We start from the raw sequence: 23,955 nt of genomic DNA, 5'->3' as shown, positions 1-23,955 counted from the left end.
ATATTTAGGACTGAGTGAGTTGGGTTTTACACAGCTTTTAACAGTATTCCAGTTATATCATGGCAGTTATATAAATGTGGGAGGAAAGCCCGAAGTGATGCAGGTCTCAGACGATTAACACTTCGGTGAAACCCACGAGCAAGGGTATGGTGCTGACAAGCCAAGAAACATAATTGGGGCGAACAGGGATTCGAACCCACAATCACAAGTGTCTGGAGTGCCCAAGGGACGCAACTCTGCACAGCGAATCACGGGCGGGGAACTGAGGCTGTTTCCCCACTGGATTAATCCCCTAATCGACCCAACCACACCCGCACACACTTACCGACCTCTCATGTCTGTCTGACATCGACTAGCAATATAGACAAACAACTGGTTGAATCTTTCTCAAGTTTATTTACAAAGCATGAATGACAGTTTAAAAGATCATATGCTAGTAATGGAAGTATAACCCCGCAGCGAAACACAGTATAAACAACCTAAAATATCCATTACAAGGCTCCTGCTTCACACAAAGTATACTGTCCACAAAATACTTACTAAAACCTTGCATAAAATAGTCTAAAACAGAATTTCAAGGAATATTTAGTCCATATAAGTACTAAAACACATATATTTGAATGGCGAAATATACACATCTAATCAGATAAGGAAATGTCTCTGATTGTCAAGAGTTTTGAAAATTATATTCGCACATTTTTATGTTGAATCACGCAGTACGATCACAATGAACTCTTTCTCAATCACAATATGACCTGAAGGTATTTAGAGCCAGTCGAAATGTGGGCATGCCAGACCCCATGTTGTTTTTCTTGTTATACGATTTCAATTTTGTCAAAAGTATGCAAAGTCAAATACAAACTTTATATTTTTTTTCTATTCTGTGAATGAAGAGCCTTTAAAGATAAATGGGAACAGTCAACCAGTGGCCTATTGGCTAATAACCTGGTAATACAAGGGGTGTTAGAGTACTACTGGCACTGGAAGTGTAAAACAAGACTTACACTTGATCCATCTTAACCCTTAAGATACCCATGGCATCCAATGTATGCTGGCCAAAACACTTCCTAATTGTTTGATAACAGTTTAAGAATCTACATCGAAATGCACTATATGCCATAAGTTGTTATCCATAAAGTTGTACGTTTTCTGACAATACGCTTCCTGACTAATGGCGGAAAGTTATGATCCTGTTGTCACAGCACATAATTGAAATAAAATGGACACTGATCAAGCAAGTAAAAATAAACTCGGAACAAGTGTACTATGTTGGTATATGCAATTAATGTTATACCATAAGGCTGTTTGACTAAACAAATAGATCCCTTGAAATAACAGAATCTTTGAATCATAAAGATACATGTATATATTATTAAAACCATCAAAACATTCAGACTATTAAAGAAGTTGACAAATACTGATTAAGTAAGGGTTATAGACAAAAGCAAGGACGGGCATGTTGACAGAACAAACAGAAGCACACAGGGACACCCTCTATGTCATTGTCCAGTATCCTTTTCAATCAAAACTTTCAACTTTTGTGAATATAATTATAATGAATAAATAATATGAAAGAGTTAATTAAGAAAAGGTATTGCCATTCTACGGTTTAACTAGCTGTTTCACACTGATCAAACAAATCATTTTTCTTACCTTATTGATTTCAACATACATAATAATAATAACATAATAAGTCGAAGGGAAATATCATATTTCTTTGTCTGTGCAACTGTGATTTCATCACATGCAATTCAAGTTATAATCCTCAACTAAGGGGCTGTGTCAAAAGCTCGCACATAATTTTGGAACTTTCTTGTTCTGTACAACCCTGGACAATGACCTACCCATTCAAGTCAAATTTGTAAAATTGTACACGTTTTGGAATTTTAAAAAAAAAAAAAATTCCTCTGTCTACCACATCACACAGACATGGTCTGGTAAGGTTTGCACCACTAAGTTATGTTCAAAAATTATCACAGCAGAGGACACCAAACATATAGAGACAGCGATATACGGTATCAATATTCGAGCCAGTCAAGTGCGTGAGTGAGTGTGTTGGGTTTAACGCCGCTTTTAACAGTATTCAAGTTATATCACGGCTTGTCTGCTTAATGTGGGAGGAAAGCCCGAAGAGATGCACGTCTCAGACCCACGAGCACGGGGATGACAAACCTAGAAACATAATCGGGGCGAACCAGGATACAAACCCACAATCATAGGTTCCTGGCGTGCCCAAGGGACGCAACTCTGAACAGCAAATCGCCTGTCATGTGTACGTGTACAGTCTGTCCACCCATACATAGAAGCCTGTCACTGAGAGTTCTCTAATTCCAAACTTTGTCTTCAAAAGAAAGAACACATGAACTTTAGACACAACCCCCAAGAAGAAGAAAGGCACTCTGTGGATATCATACTGAGTCATTAATTGATGTGTTGTTATTGCACATAGCACATAGTTGAGATACTGACAAGAACAGACATACAACAGGTTAATGCATTGTTTTCTGTAAAACACAAACTGAAACAAACCCAATCTCATTAAAATCAGACCTCAGTTCTCACTACCGCTCAACAAAGATCTGAGGACATCCCATTACAGGTCACGTCAGAACGACCTTGTGCGAACTTTGACCGACCAATGGAATGACCAATCAGAAGGCAGCTCTCTCGTGCTTTACGGCACTAATTTCAAATTGGCGATTACGCTTCGAAACATATTTTGACAAATTCTCGATTACAAATTTGAAACCTGAACAAAAGAACATTTTGGAATGGCTAATAGATGGTCCAGATTGTATGGATTCAGTCGTTAAACCCGTAACTATCGTTCGGAATACCCTGTAGAAAGTTTTCGAGGTTGCATGATTAGAAATCACATTCCGACCGTCACTTTCAAAATCTTGTAAACGACGCTTTGATTGATCGGATGAAAGGTCGTTCTGACGTGACCCCTAATGGAATGTCTTCAGATCTTTGTTTAGCGGTAGTGAGAACTAAGATCTGATTTTAATGATATTGAAACAAACCAGTCATATGCTCAAGGCACTTACAGAAATCACAAAACCTCAACCTCTCAAGCATGATTTTCTATCTTTAGTAAATCATATATTTGGCAAGACTAATAATATATGTATGTTGAAAAAACAAAACATATTTATATTATGTCTAAATGGGATATAAAAACACACAAAGGAACACACTATACTCTGTTCTTTATAAAACCCTTGCCATAGGTATACCAGTCTTGTGACCTGCACTTGATAATTTTGGACAAAATATCATGACCAATAAGCAAAACCACAGAAAAACGATATATTTCAGATAAAAACAGGCTGTGCTATGCGAAAGTTTAGTTTGAATAATAATGAAGCCCTCCTAGATGTAGTATGGAATGTGGGTGTACAATCTCATTAAAATCAGATCTTAGTTCTCGCTCCCGCTAAACAAAAATCTGAGGACATCCCATTATGGGTCACGTCAGACCGACCTTGCGCGAACTCTGACCGACCAATGGAATGACCAATAAGAAGGCAGCTTAATGGGATGCCTTCAGATCTTTGTTTAGCGAGAACTAAGGTCTGATTTTAATGAGATTGGTGGGGTGTAGAGATCTACAAAGTGTCACTAACCATTGGAAAGGTGAAGTCTGATGCAGGCTAAAATACACAAACACGTGATGCTAGTGATCATACCGTCACATTTCCCAGGGACGAAATGAACCCAAGGAAAGATTTTGCTCAAAAAACGACAAATATTAGATAAATATACCAGTAGGTACAATTAGCAATCATATTGTTGGAAGAATGGCATCAAATTATTGCTGTAACTGTGTTCAAGTTTGGTGCATGATGGCAGGAACAAACAGTAGTGTGAATGAGTTGGGTTTAACGCCGCTTTTAACAGTTTTACAGTTATATCGCGGCGTGTCAGCTTAATGTGGGAGGAAAGCCCGAAGTGATGCAGGTCTCAGACGTTTACCACTTCGGTGAAACTCACAAGCACGGGTATGGTGCCGACAAACCTAGAAACATAATCGGGGCGAACCGGGATTCAAACCCACAATCATAGGTTTCTGGCGTGCCCAAGGGACGCAATTCTGCACGGCGAATCGCGGCGCCTTAGACGACTGGGCCACCCTGCCCCCTGAACAGTAAATTACACAGAAGTCGGTCAATGGATACATCACTCTCCCATGTGTTCTACAGTCATAAGTCTCTCTGAGCAAATTTGTGAAAAAGAGGTGCTTGACGTTTGTTTTATGCTGCTGTTTTCAAACTACATCATAACAGTTTGTAAATAATGGGCAGGACCTGAGTCACATTACTGCGCTAGAGGATGCCACTGTTGGATTGTTGTCTCAGTTTAAATAAGCTGTGTGTCTTCAGTCTGTGAAGTTAATATCATTGACATATTTACCTATAAGATTGACTTCAATATGTGTTGGCATTTATGGAGTCACAAACGTAAACATGGGTGTGGACACTTTGAAAAAAATCGGCTTTGCAGATTTACACAGTATCCAGATCATTTTTTTGTTAATACCTCCATAAACGCAAAAAGGACAATTCTTAAATAAATTGCAACCAATTAATCAATTTGGCTCTTACATCAAAGTGATAAAACTCCTGCAGCACATAGATGAAGGAAAGAAAATCAGTATCATCTGAACTATTGTTAATTAGTAGCTCATGTTGCTTTATGACGAAATCTAGACCCGACATCACTTTCACCTTGGAATGAAAGAAGAAAGAAATCACACAGAAATGCTTCCCGAAACCACAAGTGATGAAGAGTGTGATTATTAAAGGAATAACATAGAAATCAGAAAAATGAGAAACAAACGAAAATCTCTTCAAATCACTCAGGAATGAACATACATTTTGGGATATCTCGGAATGATTTTTTCCCCTGTAGTGTCCTAAGGTTTTATATACTTTTTTATTTGCTTTATGAGACCAACTGACAAAAAACCTGGAAATAGGAAAACAGTAAAATGACTTTTAACCATTTTTATTTTGGCTGAGAGGTGAAATGATAAAACTTCAAGATTTTATCACTGCTGTTTGTAAGAAAAGGTGAATATGAACAAAAATCTTTATTCTAACAAAAAACACAATCAATCTTTCAGTAAATTCAATATCTTGCCATGTTGTTGTTTTACACAGATTAGTGGCAGTGTTAATCTGGAAGTTGAAAATTATTCATATATTTTCGACCCTCAACATTGAAATTTAGGCTAAATATTTTGTAAACTAACTAATACAAAAAAGGCCTTACAAAAACATATGCAACTTGATGGTAACCATGGTAATGGGAAATCCCTGACAAGTGAGCTGAGAATGGGTTTGGTTAGTCTTATGCTGCCTTTAGCAACGGTGTACAAATATGGCAGAGGACACCAAGAAAACCTGAAAGAATCAAACCTGAACCTTTAGTGTGTTTAGTTAACACTCTAGCCACTGTGCTATTAACCCATCACATGACTAAGCTGATGAAGTGAATATTACATCAGCAGCATTGACAACCCTCCACACAGCCAGTCAACTCCAACCCTGTTGTATTTTTTCAACCTAAATTACAAGTTGTCAGGATGACAGTATACAATTATCAACAACACTTCTATGTTCACATGTAATAATTTCCTTTCATTGTCTTTATTGTAAGCAATTGTATCTCGATCCGACAAAACCTATCAATATAAGGAAATGAACTTGAATCTCCAAACTCATCCCTCCAACAACTCCCTCTGATGTGGAAGTACAATTTGGAAGATAAAAATGACGAAACTTTCTGCTAAAAATGAATTATCCCCATGAAAATGAAAACTGACAGAACACAAATATGAGAGACAAACAATATACAAGACTCTGAACATCACCAAAGCATCCTCCACTGGTTACTCCCACGCTGTCAGAGAGGCCAGACAATTGGGGCTCCGGTTCAGAAGACATTGAGCATAGTGAGGTACAAAAGACACATTATGTCAATAAGACAATCTCATGAAGTTCGGAATTAAATGACAACACTGATGGAATTATTATTAATAATCAAGAAAGGCACTTGTTCTACTCTTTCTAAACACAAACAATCATTTGCACCAAGATCGCTGCATTGAATGGGCAACAGTACATTCACTTCAAAGGGAGATAACTACAACGATGTAGTGACTTACCTCCCTTCTTCAACCACTTGGTGATTTCTGTTGTACCAATCACTACTTTTCATGGCTGAATTGTTCTTTCCTCATCAGTGCTTCATCTATTCCTCTGAATTTTATCATCTGTTGACAGTTCACATTTTGAACATACCAAAATATATATCTACCATTAAGGTGACATCAAAGTAAAAATTCAAAAATAGTACCTCGGTAACTTGAAAGGGAGGATCCGAGCCGGATGTCATACTTTGTATGATATCATATAAAACTGATCTATATATGTCCATAAAATTGATTTTAAATATATACAAGTGATAAAAAATATTTCATAAAATTTAAACACTGTACAATTTGAATAATAAACAAAAAAAACTCAAAAACGATGAATTTGATATGGGAAAAAATCGAACATGGCAGATGTGGTTAACGTTGTCTGCCATGGGTGATTGCATCGTATGTGGCCGCACTGCAGCAACTGATTAAGTGAATTCCATTGGTTACAAATATATCTGCATGCACCAATCAAATCGTAGATGGCATTCATCAACATTCATGTATTATGCCGGAAGATTCCTGCTGGCCAAGTCTATGTTTCCATGGTGACAGGGTGTCTGTCATCACATGTCATCAGCATCTCGGTAGTCGGGTTCCGTGGCTACGAAGTAGTCATCAAATAAATCATGCAGGTATGAGAACGTTGGCCGATCCTCGGGTTTTCTGTTCCAGCACTTAAGCATGATATCGTAGTAGGAATCGGTGTAGCTGATTGGTCCAGTGGGTTTGGGCATCCGGTAGCCTTTATCCACCTTGTGCAGCACCTCGGAGCCTCCCATACCTACAACAGACACAAGTGTAACGCAAGCATTCTTTAGGATTATCCTACATCAGCATTTGACATGTACAAACAATCTCATTAAAATCTGATCTTAATGCTCCCTACCACTACTGGCTAGCGACCAGCGAGCACCAATTATTGCCAACTCCCTGTTATAGCGCGCACGTGATCATATCTCATTTTACTTTTGCTCGTTTTCATTAGAAGAGAGAAATGTTAATCTGAAAATGATGAACAAAACGGACTCTTGTGTGGCAATATCATTAAAAAAACACCATAATCCCCTTGCTCAAGTACAACTTTTGGAAATCTGATCTTAATGCTCCCTACCACTACTGGCTAGCGACCAGCGAGCACCAATTATTGCCAACTCCCTGTTATAGCGCGCACGTGATCATATCTCATTTTACTTTTGCTCGTTTTCATTAGAAGAGAGAAATGTTAATCTGAAAATGATGAACAAAACGGACTCTTGTGTGGCAATATCATTAAAAAAACACCATAATCCCCTTGCTCAAGTACAACTTTTGGAAATCTGATCTTAATGCTCCCTACCACTACTGGCTAGCGACCAGCGAGCACCAATTATTGCCAACTCCCTGTTATAGCGCGCACGTGATCATATCTCATTTTACTTTTGCTCGTTTTCATTAGAAGAGAGAAATGTTAATCCGAAAATGATGAACAAAACGGACTCTTGTGTGGCAATATCATTAAAAAAACACCATAATCCCCTTGCTCAAGTACAACTTTTGGAAGACATGTAGACAGTGTGATGTGACTAATTCACGCAAAACAATAAATCAATCAACAAGTTGATGCACTTCTAGTTCTGTCATTTCTTCCCCAAAATGAGCATTTCTGATTAAATGCAATGTTTTTATACTTACCTGACGCTACACCTATAGCACTGTGTAGCATCAGGTAAGGTAAAACATGAGCATTTCTGATTAAATGCAATGTTTTTATACTTACCTGACACTACACAGTGCTATAGGTGTAGCCTCAGGTAAGGTAAAACATATAATTCTGAAACCAATTTGAGCTATAGTTCCAAAAATACCTCGCCTGTATATATCGCGATATCAATGATACATAGTGTTAAGGTTAAGCATGTGTAGATAGAATTTGGGGAACATTGGTTTTTGTCAGTTTGCAGATGACAAATTGATAATAGCATTTCTTATTCATTTTGATGCATAAAAAAATTGAGTGCGATACCCGAGATGCTAAAAAATGTTACTTGTATAACTGAACCGGTGCGTGTGATCACGTTGCACATGCTGTTAAGATGATGGCGATAACTGGAACAGTAAGGCGAAGGGAAAGTTCTATCCCTATCTTATCGTCTTCACAGAAACCAACTGAATGTTATTCCACGGACAGAAATAAGCACATTTGCTCATAGTTTCACAAAACTTAGAGTTATTGGTACAGTCAACTTTGAACACGGATTAGGTCAGAAATAACATGAAAAAAATGGCGATAACTGGTGGATGACCAGTACACAAAGATTCGAGGAAGTCCCATTAAAGATCATGTCAGAATGACCATTCCCAAACACTCACCGGGGTAGGGACCACTCACCAGGGTAGGGAACACTCACCAGCGTAGGGACCTCTCACCAGGGCAGGGACCACTCACCAGGGCAGGGACCACTCACCAGGGTAGGGAACACTCACCAGGGTAGGGAACACTCACCAGGGTAGGGACCACTCACCAGGGTAGGGAACACTCACCAGGGCAGGGAACACTCACCAGGGTAGGGAACACTCACCAGCGTAGGGACCTCTCACCAGGGCAGGGACCACTCACCAGGGTAGGGAACACTCACCAGGGCAGAGAACACTCACCAGGGTAGGGACCACTCACCAGGGTAGGGAACACTCACCAGGGCAGGGAACAATCACCAGGGCAGGGAACACTCACTGGGTAGGGACCATTCACCAGGGTAGGGACCACTCACCATGGTAGGAAACACTCACCAGGGCAGGGAACACTCACCAGGGTAGACAACACTCACCAGGTTAGGGAACACTCACCGGGGTAGACAACACTAACCGGGTTAGACAACACTCACAAGGGCAGGGAACACTCACCAGGGTAGGGAACACTCACCAGGGTAGGGACCACTCACCAGGGTAGGGACCACTCACCAGGGTAGGGAACACTCACCAGGGCAGGGAACAATCACCAAGGCAGGGAACACTCACTGGGTAGGGACCATTCACCAGGGTAGGGACCACTCACCAGGGTAGGGAACACTCACCAGGGCAGGGAACACTCACCGGGGTAGACAACACTAACCGGGGTAGACAACACTCACAAGGGCAGGGAACACTCACCAGGGTAGGGAACACTCACCAGGGTAGGGAACACTCACCAGGGTAGGCAACACTCACCGGGGTAGACAACACTCACCAGGGTTGGGACCACTCACCAGGATAGGCAACACTCACCAGGGTAGGGAACTCTCCCGAAGGTGACCAGCTCGTACAGGAGGACACCAAATGACCACACGTCTGACTTGACGGAAAATTTCCTTTCAAGAGCAGCTTCTGGTGCTGTCCACTTGATGGGGAATTTTGTATCTGGAAAATACATCATCAAATTACACATCTTCAATGGCTGGAAAATATTGCAACGCTCTGTATGTCATTTTTACTCTTGAGGAAACGCATGAGGAAAGAGTCAAAACAGTTTCTCTTAAAGTCACAACAACTTGAGGTTACATACTCAATGAAACATTTTGAGAAAATTTCTAAATATGCATAACATATTTGCTTGACATGAGGAACAACAGATGCTGGTATCTAATAACAGTTCTTAAGTATCCTTTGTTTAAATAGCCAACAGGGACCAGAGACAGTACAAGGTATCTCAAATTGGAACTTGAGGGCCCATATAAATCTGTCATTCTACTTATGACATTCATAAAAGAAAGTGGGAGTTGTGTTTCACGAACCAGGGAACTAATGTATACACATATTTATCACATCAACTTCGGCTGAAGGCCATGCAGACAGGATTAACCTCTCTGAAGGCCATGCAGACAGGATTAACCTCGGCTGAAGGCCATGCAGACAGGATTAACCTCGGCTGAAGGCCATGCAGACAGGATTAACCTTTCTGAAGGCCATGCAGACAGTATTACCCTCGGCTGAAGGCCATGCAGACAGGATTAACCTCTCTGAAGGCCATGCAGATAGGATTAACCTCGGCTGAAGGCCATGCAGACAGGATTAACCTCGGCTGAAGGCCATGCAGACAGGATTAACCTTGGCTGAAGGCCATGCAGACAGGATTAACCTCTCTGAAGGCCATGTAGACAGGATTAACCTCGGCTGAAGGCCATGCAGACAGGATTAACTTCTCTGAAGGCCATGCAGACAGGATTAACCTCGGCTGAAGGCCATGCAGACAGGATTAACCTTGGCTGAAGGCCATGCAGACAGGATTAACCTCTCTGAAGGCCATGTAGACAGGATTAACCTCGGCTGAAGGCCATGCAGACAGGATTAACTTCTCTGAAGGCCATGCAGAAGGGATTAACCTCGGCTGAAGGCCATGCAGACAGGATTAACCTCTCTGAAGGTCATGCAGACAGGATTAACCTCTCTGAACGTCATGCAGACAGGATTAACCTCGGCTGAAGGCCATGCAGCCAGGATTAACCTCTCTGAAGGCCATACAGACAGGATTAACCTCTCTGAAGGTCATGCAGACAGGATTAAACTCGACTGAAGGCCATGCAGACAGGATTAAACTCGGCTAGAGGCCATGCAGACAGGATTAACCTCACTGAAGGCCATACAGACAGGATTAACCTCTTTGAAGGCCATGCAGACAGGATTAACCTCTCTGAAGGTCATGCAGACAGGATTAACCTCTCTGAAGGTCATGCAGACAGGATTAACTTTTGCTGAAGGTCCTGCAAACAGGATTAACCTCAGCTGAAGGCCATAATAACAGATGCTAATCTTGGAGGTACAGCAATAACAAGCTCAGTTTTGTAAATGATATTGTAGATCAGTGTTGGTTCACATACTAGTACTGATCAATTTTTACTTTATTACATAAAATATCAAATATCCATTTGATTATGTATTGGTGTTTCCTGAAAACAGCATAAACAGTTGACACACAATGGTAATTGATACCATGTTTCTTAATTCACTACTGCATCAAAAACAACACAGTATACCTGAACGTATGCACTGAGAAAAGTATGTACTGGCTATTATATAAGCCTGTATATTCCATACCATTAACATTCACCTGGTGCCAAGTCATAAGCCTTCTGACATAACCCTTAGGATAATAAACTAAGAATGTGTAAGGTAGCCGAGTAGTTATGTATGGCTGGTGTGAAAATTCCAAATAAAGTTGACCCAAACACTGCGTCAATAGCATCCTTACAGCTGCAATATGAAATGGTATGTATGTGTCCTCCACCAATGCGAGTACTTACTCTCTGTAGCCTCATAAATATCCTCATCTTGGAGAATTCTCGCCAGACCAAAGTCGGCAACCTTGACATCATGGTGTTCACCGACAAGGATGTTGGCAGCACGGAGATCTCGGTGCACGAAGTTCTCAGCCTCCAAGAATGCCATGCCCTCAGCAATCTGATCAAACAAACCAAAGGCACAACCATGGTTACGATCTAACTAGCACTACAGATAAATCTTGATCATTATTAGGTGAGTGACACATTTGGTATGACACAGCAGTGAACAGTATTTCAGTTATATCATGGCGTGTCAGCTTGATGTCAATCTCATTAAATTCACATCTTAGTTCTCGCTACCGCTAAACAAAGATCTGAGGACATCCTATTACAATCACGTCAGACCAATTTGAACAAATTTAAACCACCAATAGAATGACCAATCAGAAGGCAGCTTTCTCTTGCTTTACGGCACTAATTTCAAATTGGCGACTACACCTAGAAACATAATTTGACAAATTCTCGATTACAAATTTGAAACCTGAACAGAAGAACATTCTGGAATGGTTAATAGATGGTCTAGATTGTATGGATTCAGTGGTTAAACCCGTAACTATTGTTTGAAGTTAAAGTTTTCGAGGTTGTATGATTAGAAATCACATCCGACTGTCACTTTCATAATCTGGTAAGCGATGCTGATTGGTCGGATGAAAGGTCGTTCTGACGTGACCCCTAATGGGATGTCCTAAGATCTTTGTTTAGCAGTAGTGAAATTGAGGTCTGATCTTAATCAGATTGGCTTGATGTGGAAGGAAAGACCGAAGCGAAGCATGTCGTAGAGGTTTCTAGAAGGATTCCAAGGTGTTCATAGGTTTCTGACATGACTCAGAGAAGCAACACTTGCACTGGGAATGTGACACACACTGTCTGACAGTATTATTAAAACATTGTTAAACAGACAGTTGGTGATCTGTTGTCACACAATGGCTTCACAAATCTTTGCACGACCTTGTCACATTTCAGCGAGATAGTGAGTGAGTTGGGTTTAACGCCGCTTTTAACAGTATTCCAGTTATATCACGGCTTGTCAGCTTCATGTGGGAGGAAAGCCTCAAGTGATGCAGGTCTCAGATGTTTACCACTTCGGTGAAACCCACGAGCACGGGCATGGTGCTGACAAACCTAGAAACATAATCGGGGCGAACCGGGATTCAAACCCACAATCATAAGTTTCTGGCGTGCCCAAGGGACGCAACTGGGCCACCCGTGCCCCCTTCAGCAAGATAGAGGGGTACAGTATCTGCTACTGTAATGCACGCTATGCAGTGCTTTGCAGTATGACCGGTGCAGGGATGGTATACTGACATCCCTCTTGCGATCTGGTTCTTGTTTGTTTGTTTGTATGTTGTTTAAGGCCACACTCAGCAATATTCCAGCTAAATGACGGCGGTTTGTAAATAATCAAGTCTGGACCAGAGGTTGTCATCATGAGCATTGATCCATTCACTTGGGATACGATGACATGCATCAACCAAGTCAGTGGGCCCGTCCACCCGATCACGTTAGTTGCCTCTGATGGCAAGCATGGGTTGGTAAAGACCTATTTTAACCCAGATCTTCACAGGTCCATGTGACCTGATGACGACCTACTGGACTGAACACATTATTGTGAGTAAGAGTTGTAATCCACTGCAGGGGAGCAATGCATGACAAGGCACATAGTGGAGAGCCTTTTGCACAACAAAAGACAGTAGAATCCTTTCTCATAAACCTATTCATTGGGATCGCTATTAAGTAAGAGACTTCTTTCTATAGGCATTAAAACCTATTGTGAGGTTTTACTTTCCAGTCGGGTTAAATCTCATAAATAGGGACGTTGTAATATCCCTGGGATTTTATATAATCTCCTGGGTATTTTATTAATATAACTTCCGTTCAGATTGTAACATGTAGTGAAATGTAAATTCAAATGACAAATGTTTTCTTTATATTCCCGAGGATCGAACTCGTAACCTTCATATCTGTAGCCCAGTGAATGTACCACGAGGCTACAGAGGTGTTGATAAGCCGCACTGCTTTTTAGAATGTCCTTTTCAAGATCCGTACGCCAGCAACAGATATTTTACTAAGGTTCTTGAAAGTATGTTCGAAACATAAAAATGGTGATAAATGTTGTTTTAAGTTTCTTTTTTCGGTTTATAAGCATGGAAAAACACTTTCCCTTGGTTTCGGTAGACAGAGCATGCCCTGGGTGTCGTGAAAAACCGCGGGGGCTTCGCCCCCTTGGTTTTTCCCTCTCCCCAGGCCATGCTCTGTCTACCAAAACCTTGTGAGCGTGTTTTCTCCAATACTTAATGGTTGCCTGAATCCGAGAACCAATTACTCAAAAACAGATCGGCACTGCAAGGGTAGACACCACTGGTCATATTCAACTCGTCTGCCACCTATTTCATACGTGGTCATGTAAAATAACTAGATTTGGGAATAGACAACTAGATTGTCACAAGTCTCAGATTAACAGAACAGTGGTCGTGTCTGTCGCTGGTTAGCGTCATACGATGCCATTCTACCCACCTGGGAGCCCATGTCGATCACGGTGGGGAAGCGGATCAGTCTGCCCTCGTCCTTCCTGATGTAGTCCAGCAGGGCGCCATTAACCATCAGCTCCGTCATGATGAGGATGGGTTCCTCCTCGGAGCAGACAGCTATCAGCTGGACCAGCTTGCTGTGACGCAGCTTGTGCATGATCTTCGCCTCGGCCAGGAAGGCTTCTGGGGACATGGTGCCAGGTTTGAGGGTCTTCACGGCAACGTCTATCACATTCCGGAGCTTACCTGAAACAAATATGTTTATCATAATCCATGTCAGAACGATGAGATCTGATTAGTCCACATGATCTTGATAAAATACTGTGTAACCTGCCTTGGAGGGATATAAATATCTTATACCCCGCCACAAGCAATACAGTCTGCATGTGGATTTCTCAGAGGCAGAATAACTACCTATACCCCGCTTCAACGGGGAAAAAAAAACATGCTTTTTTTTCGACTCAATGGAAGTCACATGATCTCAGCTCAATCGAACAGCTGTTTTCTATCAGTTTTGAATTTGTGTTAATTCTTTTACAATGTCACCTTAAAACATGTCGGAAAGATAAATTCGCCTCTTGCTTGTGGTATAAAACCTAACGTGGGGCGCGTAAAACCCCATGTACCCCTCGTGACCCTGCTACAATGTGATCCTGTTATGGTCCTGTGTGTGACTTTCTTTAATAACAATTGTTCAATTATTTTGGGAATCAAACCCAGGTCTCATGCAAGATGAGCAAACACATTACCCACTGAGCTACTACACCATGTCCACACAATGAGTGAATTCCATAGCATGACATTTTCTAGAGCTTTTCCTCAGATTTCCTGTTATATTTCATGCCCATTTCAATTCGCCTGACCCAATGTTTTTCTCCCGAATAAACAATAACTGAGCGTGGTATGGTGCTGGCAGACCAAGGAATATATCAGGGGAAGAAACAGGATTTGTACCCAAGGCTGTAGGTCCTGGCATGGCTGAGAAAATCAACTCTGAACTTCAAATTGCAGTCTTCGACATGTTATAGTCCGTCAACCATCAATTTGTCAGCCGTTTTTTCACAATTATTTTTGGTTAGGTCAATGATTATTATTCAATAATAACCAACTTTTGTTGCATGATTCTGTGTTTGGTGCCAAATAATGGTTGACAAGATGTTAATTCTAGACCATGCTATTGTGCCACTGGTGCTTTCAATTTTCAAGTGTCTGAATTAATTCCAATCTAATAAATTATCCTGATACCAAACCAATATGAGTAAGTTTTAATTGTAACCTAACTCCAAATCATAAGCATTAATTATACACAATGCAATTCACATGAAATGCTGTCAAGTAACTGTATCAAAACATCGAAATTGAGCTAGGTGATTGGTCCATATTGCCAGTAGAAGGCAATCATAACAAGGCATGGCCAAGCTGCCTTCAGTCAAACAGGGGGGCACAGGTGGGCCAGTCGTCTAAGGTGCCGCGATTCGCTGTGCAGTGTTGCTTCCCTTGGGCACGCCAGTAACCTATGATTGTGGGTTCGAATCCCGGTTCGCCCGATTATGTTTCTAGGTTTGTCAGCACCATACCCGTGCTCGTGGGTTTCACCGAAGTGGTAAACGTCTGAGACCTGTATCACTTCGGGCTTTCCTCCCACATTAAGCTTACACACCGTGATAAAACTGGAAAACTGTTTAAAGCGGTGTTAAACCCAACTCACTCACTCAGTCAAACAGATTGCCAGGATTTTTTCATTCTTTTCAAAGAAACGAAAGACAAATGATGCTCATGGTGGAACTGATAATCCTTTCTGTCATTTGATTTATTAACTGTAATTTAATTTATTAACTGTAAATAAGTAAACAACTGTAAATAAGCAAACATGTAAATCTATGGGAGAGGGCGTTCTAAGTAGTGATAACTTGTGCCCAATCCTTTTCATGAGAATAAAATATGTTTAAACTAAACTAATAGATAGATAGATTGCAAACTAGCTTGTCAAGTGAGGACCCTGAAATTAAGTATGACATCTCTTCTAGGCCTGGGACGAGTCCAAATTTACTACCCGGGTACTCACTTTAGGTCTCAAGAGTTGGGTACAAAATAACTGATTGGGAATTGTTTTACCGCAGCCCTGGCAATAAATATTTAGATACATGTATCAATCGATCAGATCATGCTTACACTGAAGTTGTCTGAAGCATTATCTTTACTCAAACATCAAAGTCAAAAGGAATGTATGCATGCATCGTCAGAAAGAAATGCGAACATTAGCGACATGTTGTGTAACCATTGAGCTATAGTGGGTTTTTGTCATTAAACAATGTATCACGTAACTAACCACGGGTGCGGGTAGTCCTGTTACCCTTCCCAGCCCTAATTTCTTCTTCTTGATTCAAATAAGTACAGTTCTTTGTGCTTGTGATTGGTGTTTGAATGTATCATGTATATTATCATCAGATTTCTGAATGGCAGCCATTTTGAAGGTTAAGTCGGCCATGGCCCCACTTTTTGTCAAGTCTAGGATGAACTCGGGGCAGGTACTAAGAAGTGTTGACACAGTGACATAATATGAGCATTTTGGGGGTCAAGCGAAAATACAAACTAAATTCTAACCCTGTTGTACCTACCCTTCCATACTTCTCCGAAACACCCGGCTCCAAGCTTGGCCGCCATCTTTAATGAATCTCGGGCTACTTCCAGCTCCCGGAAGTGTACAATCGGTCGAATCCTTGGACATGCTTCTGTTAGCACTGTGCACAGCCCATCTGTGCTTTCTGGAAGCAATTTATTAACAAACTACCAATGTACTGAGCACACAGGAACAAAGTTAACTTTAACAAAAGAATTGTCTCAAATGGCTAAAGGTAGACTTGCTTAGAACTGTTGGTTGCTTGGTTTGTTGTTTAACGCCGCACTCAGCAATATTCCAGCTATATAACGGCGGTCTGTAAATAATTGAGTCTGGACCAGACAGTCCAGCGATTAATATCATGAGCATCGATCCACGCAATTGGGATCGATGACATGCATCAACCAAGTCAGCTAGCCTCACCCGTTCGTCGCCTATTACGACAAGCATAGTCACCTTTTACGGCAAGCATGGGTTGCTGAAGACCTTTTCTACCCCGGAATCTTCACGGGTATTGCTTAGAACTGACAGTTGTTATTTCATGACATGCATACAAGCATATCCATATGGGTCCATAGGCTACAATATAATGTGTTGTGCCAAGGGGTCGGCCAGTGCATGGTGTTACTGGTATACCACACAGTGGAAGCACGAACATCAGGTTGTGGAATGGTGGCCAGGTCTAAATGTCTGTAGCTACTTACTTCTGTAGTGATCTATCAGATCGATCATGTTGGTGAAGGTCCTCTTCGGACTGATGTAGAAGCCGCCATTGTCCAGCTTACGTATTCGGTAATGTTTGACACAGGGTTCGTGGGCCTTGTCATGGTCTCGCACAGACAGCACGTGGGAGGATTTGTCTGGAACAGAGGGAGAGTATTCATTGAACAGACAGGGACTATAGACCGCACAAAACTGGTGGAGAGCTAGAAATAGAAGGGGCTACTTCCCTTCAGCAGTGTGGTAGCCATGTCATGAAGGTAGACAAAGAAATGGCCATGCTCCAAATCTCTTTTTACATGTTAAATTCCAAATTTCAAGATATGTCAAATATCAGGCTAATGTATCAAAGTGATGTCTAACCTAATCCACACTGTGTGGATTCCGGGTTAGAATAGGTCCCCAGTAACCTATGCTGGTCTTAAGAGGCGAATCAATGGATCAGGCAGTCAGACTCTGTGACTTGGTTCAGTGTCCGAAATAACTGCCGGCCTGTCAACCCGTGGCTGGTAACTTTTCTACCCGACTGTCTGACAAATCATTCTAGACTACCTACATATTCAATTTTATTATACATCCTCGTAGATTCTCAATCAATTGTTTGCATTATTTCAACTGATTCCAAAGGCTATTTTGTCTCTTAATTTTCGCCCTTTTTCAATATGTTAAAAGTCTGAATGCAGCCAGGTAACTTTGAAGATGGGCTCATATGTATGGTGCTGACAAAAGGATCCTGATCAGGGTGAATCTGAAATTTGAACCTTCTATCCGTAGATCCTGGCATGACAAAGGGACACAACTCTGCACCACAAACTACAACCTGTGCCCTCTGCTTATGATGATGCTCTGGGACACTCCTCCAGAAGATGGTTGTGTTCAATGTTTCATGCCCCAGGGCACAATGACACATTTTCAGACAGATCGGAGGTCAGAGGCAGGACACAAGGACATTGCACAATATTTCTTGATATCAGTCCACAACTTTAGGCACTCGTCTGAAGCCTGTGTCTAGTCAAGTTTTGTTAAGGTCCAGTAAACTCAGTTCATAAATACTATAGTCCAAATAACTTGATTGAAGTTCAGGCTATTTGTCTTTTCACAGATTATGATATTACCGGTTGTAGTTTTTTCCCAATCAATGATGGGAAAACAATTAACTAAAAAAGTAGAAATCATAAAAGAAATTTCTTTCTCATGTTTCTAAAACACTGAAGGCATTTGATAAGAAATAATTTCTTTAGGAAGAAAGGCTTTCAATTATTCAGAAAAGCCAATTTTATTGTTATGAAATACAACCTTTTGTAATTTTTTCTTCATAAGGAAATGAGAAGTGCAACCGAACCTTGTATCACTGATACCAGGCTTCTTGACACTCATGCATGACTGTCTTCATGAAATATTATTTTGCTGAACAATACATGCACAATACATGCACAATACATGCACAATACATGTCTAAACAAAGACAAAACCTAGGGCTCTGATGATGATTCATGATTCATCAAAATATTCCTGCATTAACATCACATGCCATCAATGTCAGCGAAGCCTCATGTTCGTGTTCAAGGAAACAAACATCATTCAGCTGAATAATAATCACTACTGCACAGAGTTTTGTTATGTCTGATTAATGTCTGTTGTGTCCAATTAATGTCTGTTGTGTCTGATTAATGTCTGTTATGTCCAATTAATGTCTGTTAAGTCTGATTAATGTCTGTTTTGTCCAATGAATGTCTGTTGTGTCCGATTGATGTCTGTTGTGTCCGATTAATGTCTGTTATGTCCAATTAATGTCTGTTATGTCTGATTAATGTCTGTTATGTCCAATTGATGTCTGTTGTGTCCGATTGATGTCTGTTATGTCCACTTAATGTCTGTTATGTCTGATTAATGTCTGTTGTGTCTGATTAATGTCTGTTGTGTCCGATTAATGTCTGTTATGTCCGATTAATGTCTGTTGTGTCCGATTCATGTCTGTTATGTCCGATTAATGTCTGTTGTGTCCGATTCATGTCTGTTGTGTCCGATTAATGTCTGTTGTGTCCAATTAATTTCTGTTGTGTCTGATTATTGTCTGTTGTGTCCGATTAATGTCTGTTGTGTCTGATTAATGTCTGTTGTGTCCACTTAATGTCTGTTAAGTCCAAATTAATGTCTGTTGTGTCTGATTAATGTCTGTTGTGTCCGATTAATGTCTGTTAAGTCCAAATTAATGTCTGTTATGTCCGATTAATGTCTGTTGTGTCCGATTAATGTCTGTAAAGTCCAAATTAATGTCTGTTGTGTCCCATTAATGTCTGTTAAGTCTGATTAATGTCTGTTATGTCAGATTAATGTCTGTTATGTCAGATTAATGTCTGTTGCGTCCGATTAATGTCTGTTGTGTCAGATTCATGTCTGTTGTGTCCGATTACTTTCTGTTGTGTCTGATTAATGTCTGTTGTGTCCGATTAATGTCTGTTGTGTCCGATTCATGTCTGTTATGTCCGATTAATGTCTGTTGTGTCCGATTCATGTCTGTTGTGTCTGATTAATGTCTGTTGTGTCCAATTAATTTCTGTTGTGTCTGATTAATGTCTGTTGTGTCCGATTAATGTCTGTTAAGTCCAAATTAATGTCTGTTGTGTCTGATTAATGTCTGTTGTGTCCGATTGATGTCTGTTAAGTCCAAATTAATGTCTGTTATGTCCGATTAATGTCTGTTGTGTCCGATTAATGTCTGTTATGTCAGATTAATGTCTGTTGTTTCCGATTCATGTCTGTTGTGTCCGATTAATGTCTGTTGTGTCAGATTCATGTCTGTTGTGTCCGATTAATTTCTGTTGTGTCTGATTAATTTCTGTTGTGTCCGATGAATGTCTGTTGTGTCTGATTAATGTCTGTTGTGTCCGATTAATGTCTGTTAAGTCCAAATAAATGTCTGTTATGTCCGATTAATGTCTGTTGTGTCCGATTAATGTCTGTTATGTCCGATTAATGTCTGTTGTGTCCGATTAATGTCTGTTGTGTCCAATTAATGTCTGTTATGTCAGATTAATGTCTGTTATGTCCGATTAATGTCTGTTGTGTCCAATAATGTCTGTTGTGTCTGATTAATGTCTGTTGTGTCAGATTAATCTCTGTTATGTCCGATTAATGTCTGTTGTATCAGATTAATGTCTGTTAAGTCCGTTATGTCCGATTCATGTTTGTTGTGTCAGATTTATGACTGTTATGTCAGATTAATGTCTGTTATGTCAGATTAATGTCTGTTATGTCAGATTAATGTCTGTTATGTCAGATTAATGTCTGTTGTGTCCGATTAATGTCTGTTGTGTCTGATTAATGTCTGTTGTATCAGATTAATGTCTGTTAAGTCCGTTATGTCCGATTCATGTTTGTTGTGTCAGATTAATGTCTGTTATGTCCGATTAATGCCTGTTGTGTCAGATTAATGTCTGTTATGTCCAATTAATGTCTGTTATGTCTGATTAATGTCTGTTATGTCCAATTAATGTCTGTTGTGTCCGACTGATGTCTGTTATGTCCACTTAATGTCTGTTATGTCTGATTAATGTCTGTTGTGTCTGATTAATGTCTGTTGTGTCCGAATTAATGTCTGTTGTATCAGATTGATGTCTGTTATGTCTCCCAAAGGAGCACAGGATTGTAATTAGAGCAAGCAACAGATCCTGACATGGCAAAGGGATGCTACTCTGTACTTCACCTTAATGAGTGAGTGAGTGAATATGATTTTACGCCGCTTTCAGCAATATTCCAGCAATATCACGGCAGGGGACACCAGCAATAGGCTTCACACATTGTGCCCATGTGGGGAATCAAACCTTGGTCTTCAGCCTGCCCAGAGGACCCTTTAACCAGCAGGCTACCCCACTGCCCCTACTTCACTTTAAGCACCTGAAGGTCACAAGAGTGAGTGAGTATGGCTTCACACTGCTTAGCAATATTTCAGCAATATTTCAGCAATATCATGCCAGGGGACACCAGCAATTGGCTTCACACATTGTGCCCATACGGGGAATCAAACCCGGGTCTTCAGCGTGACGAACGAACACTTTAACCACTAGGCTACCCAGCCGCCTTAAACAACAAATAAACAAACAAACGAAAGATATGTACTGGTCATGGTGGTAGGTCAAGAGGTTGTTACACTTGCAACATGAACTGAACTTGACTAGGTGTCTGTCTTACCGTCCCATCAACACAAATGTCTGCATAGATGAAACAATGACAACAGGAGCAATGCTGATACACATTTCTAAAAAACTAAGCCGACAATCTGAATCAACCAATACATCCCTTTTCTTTATTTAATGCTTTGTAAAATTCCATGACTCCAAAGCTCTGACAATAGAACCATGGTTCAACACCAGTAAAGAATCGGCTTGCCCAGCTTGTAAAGACTACTGGACACGGGCATCAGGCAATGGTATTTGAACCACTGTAAAGGTCCCTCATGGTTAACTAGTTCAATGTGAACCTCACCTGTGGACTCTCTGACCAGGAATGTGCCAACCTTGTTACCAGGGAGAAGCAGCATCTTGTCGGAGTCTTTGCGGTCAAAATTAAACCACCAACTGTAAAAGCAGGGAGAGAATTATTGAAATATGCCATTCAACAGGTGTAAGAGAACACCCAATTCTTTCATATTTCTACTGTTTATCTTGCATTGCTGGATGTTATTGTATCACAGTCTTCCAGCATTTTTAAAAGGGAGGGGTCCAATATTTCAAAATACTCTCAGTCAATTTTACTGCCTACAAAAGTACTCAGAAAGTACTCAGAAAGTGTTATCCCAGATATAAAATTTGTTACATTTCACCACTCTCTGAAAGGCATTGTGTGTTCATAGCTTTCGGCCATGGCAGCCGTGCCAATTTACACTTGTCAGAGGGGTACACAAAGTACATTATCTAGACTACCAGTTGTCAGACTTTCATTTTTGTGGAAGCCTCGGTGGCTGAGTGGGTTAGATCGCTGATTCGGTTTTCTGGCGATTAGGTGCCTTACTCTGGCAGTGTGGGTTCGAATCCTGCACAGGACTCAACCCCAAAAAGTATGAGAATCTGTACTTTACTCAGTAAGTGTTATCCCAAATAAAACATTTGTTACAATTGACCACTTCCTAAAAGGCATTGTGTGTTCATACAACAAGCTACATTTGGTTTTCAAAAGAGGGTGGTCCAGACCCCCTGGCTCCTCCCCCCTCTGGATCCGCCTATGGTTAAGATGGAATAACCTGTCTAACTATAAATATTGTCAGTCGTTAGTAGCACGACAATCCATACAGAATTGCCTGAGAACCAAGACTATTAATATTTTTAGCCTTAACTATAAATAGCTGATATACAAATCATTTTCGTCCAAGTTTTTAGATTTAAGTATGAAGAGTACGGTACTTATTTTTCAAGAATTGTTAATCATTTTTAAGGCCTTTTCAAGGAAAAATCTTTATTCAAAGACGTTTCAAGACAGACCTCAAAGCTAAAGGCCTCAGTATGTTGCCACACTGCAGTGAGTGGAGGAATGAATGTGGTCGACTTACTCTTGTGCTTGTGGGGAGTCATCGTCCTTGCACACGTAGTTGCTGGGGATGTAGCCCTGGTGCCCCGTCTTCACATTGGTCGCTATCCACCAGTCACTGTTCTGACTGGAACACAAATACCTCGGGGTTCAAATTTGCTGATAACACACACATGATACGCATACATATACCTCCTTTCGATCTATCTCCACATCGACTATTGAGTGTGAGTGAGGGAGGGAATGAGAAGTGAGGGAGTGAAGGATTTTTATTCTTTTCTCATTGGTAAATGTAAACTTGGCCTTGGCCAAAGCAAAACAGATCATATCAAATTACTCTCAAGAATATTTTTGAAAGAATTCTTTTCAGCTTTCAATGGAATGTATTGTTTCATTCACGCTTGGCTGGACTTCCAGTAGAACACGGATATGACGAACTGTTTAAAAAGCCCTGATTTATCTCCTATATATTATTATATAAAATTTACGTACATAACGAACTCTCTACAGGGAAACTAACAGATATAGCCAACTGATATGTGATCCCCGACAAGCCCAAATACCACTAACTAGTGAGTAGGACCCGGATACCCACAGGACTACCCGGTCTTAAATTAAGACAAGCTTCAGGCAACTTCAGTGTATGCATGACCAGATCATTTTATACGTGTATCTGAGTACTTTTTGCAAAGGCTCCGGGAAAACATTTCCCAAGCAGCCATTTTGAATCCAAAAGGGTCAGGTAATAGGGGTTTGGGGACCTGGGTAGCAAATTAGGACTAGTCCCAGCCCTAAATAGGTAACATAGAAAGGTAGAGAACTTGGGCAAGTCTAGGGTACATATCCTGATCACCCACCTGGCTTCATCAATCTCCAGACGATCTCCCTTCCTGAAGGACAGGTCATCTTCATTAATACCCTCGAAATCATACATAGCCAGGAATTTGATGACCTCTGTGGACAGGATAAAACAAAGAACAGCTTGGTTACACATACATTCTGTAAACAAGTTTCATAGTTCCCAAGCAAAACATTTTTCATAAATACTTTCCAAGTGGCTTT

The 23,955-nt window shown here is 40.7% G+C and overlaps 1 protein-coding gene across 1 annotated transcript in view; it reads right to left on the bottom strand.

The window, feature by feature from the left end:
- Window positions 1-4,259: 4,259 nt before the first annotated feature.
- LOC124114468 (tyrosine-protein kinase SRK2-like) overlaps window positions 4,260-23,955 on the bottom strand; it is a 59,206-nt gene continuing 39,510 nt past the window's right edge. Inside the window, exons 3-11 of the mRNA XM_046475037.2 lie at window positions 23,751-23,847; window positions 22,916-23,020; window positions 21,856-21,947; window positions 17,355-17,510; window positions 16,649-16,795; window positions 14,017-14,276; window positions 11,464-11,620; window positions 9,452-9,583; window positions 4,260-6,992 (exon numbers count right to left, since the gene is read on the bottom strand). Coding sequence (XP_046330993.2) covers window positions 6,775-6,992; window positions 9,452-9,583; window positions 11,464-11,620; window positions 14,017-14,276; window positions 16,649-16,795; window positions 17,355-17,510; window positions 21,856-21,947; window positions 22,916-23,020; window positions 23,751-23,847 — 1,364 coding nt within the window. The 3' untranslated portion in view covers window positions 4,260-6,774. The remainder of the gene's footprint in view (window positions 6,993-9,451; window positions 9,584-11,463; window positions 11,621-14,016; window positions 14,277-16,648; window positions 16,796-17,354; window positions 17,511-21,855; window positions 21,948-22,915; window positions 23,021-23,750; window positions 23,848-23,955) is intronic.

This window comes from Haliotis rufescens, unplaced genomic scaffold (genome assembly GCF_023055435.1).
Source record: "Haliotis rufescens isolate VD_foot unplaced genomic scaffold, xgHalRufe1.0.p SCAF_2, whole genome shotgun sequence".
Classification (NCBI taxonomy): domain Eukaryota; kingdom Metazoa; phylum Mollusca; class Gastropoda; order Lepetellida; family Haliotidae; genus Haliotis; species Haliotis rufescens.
This window is presented reverse-complemented; position numbering and strand designations above follow the sequence as displayed.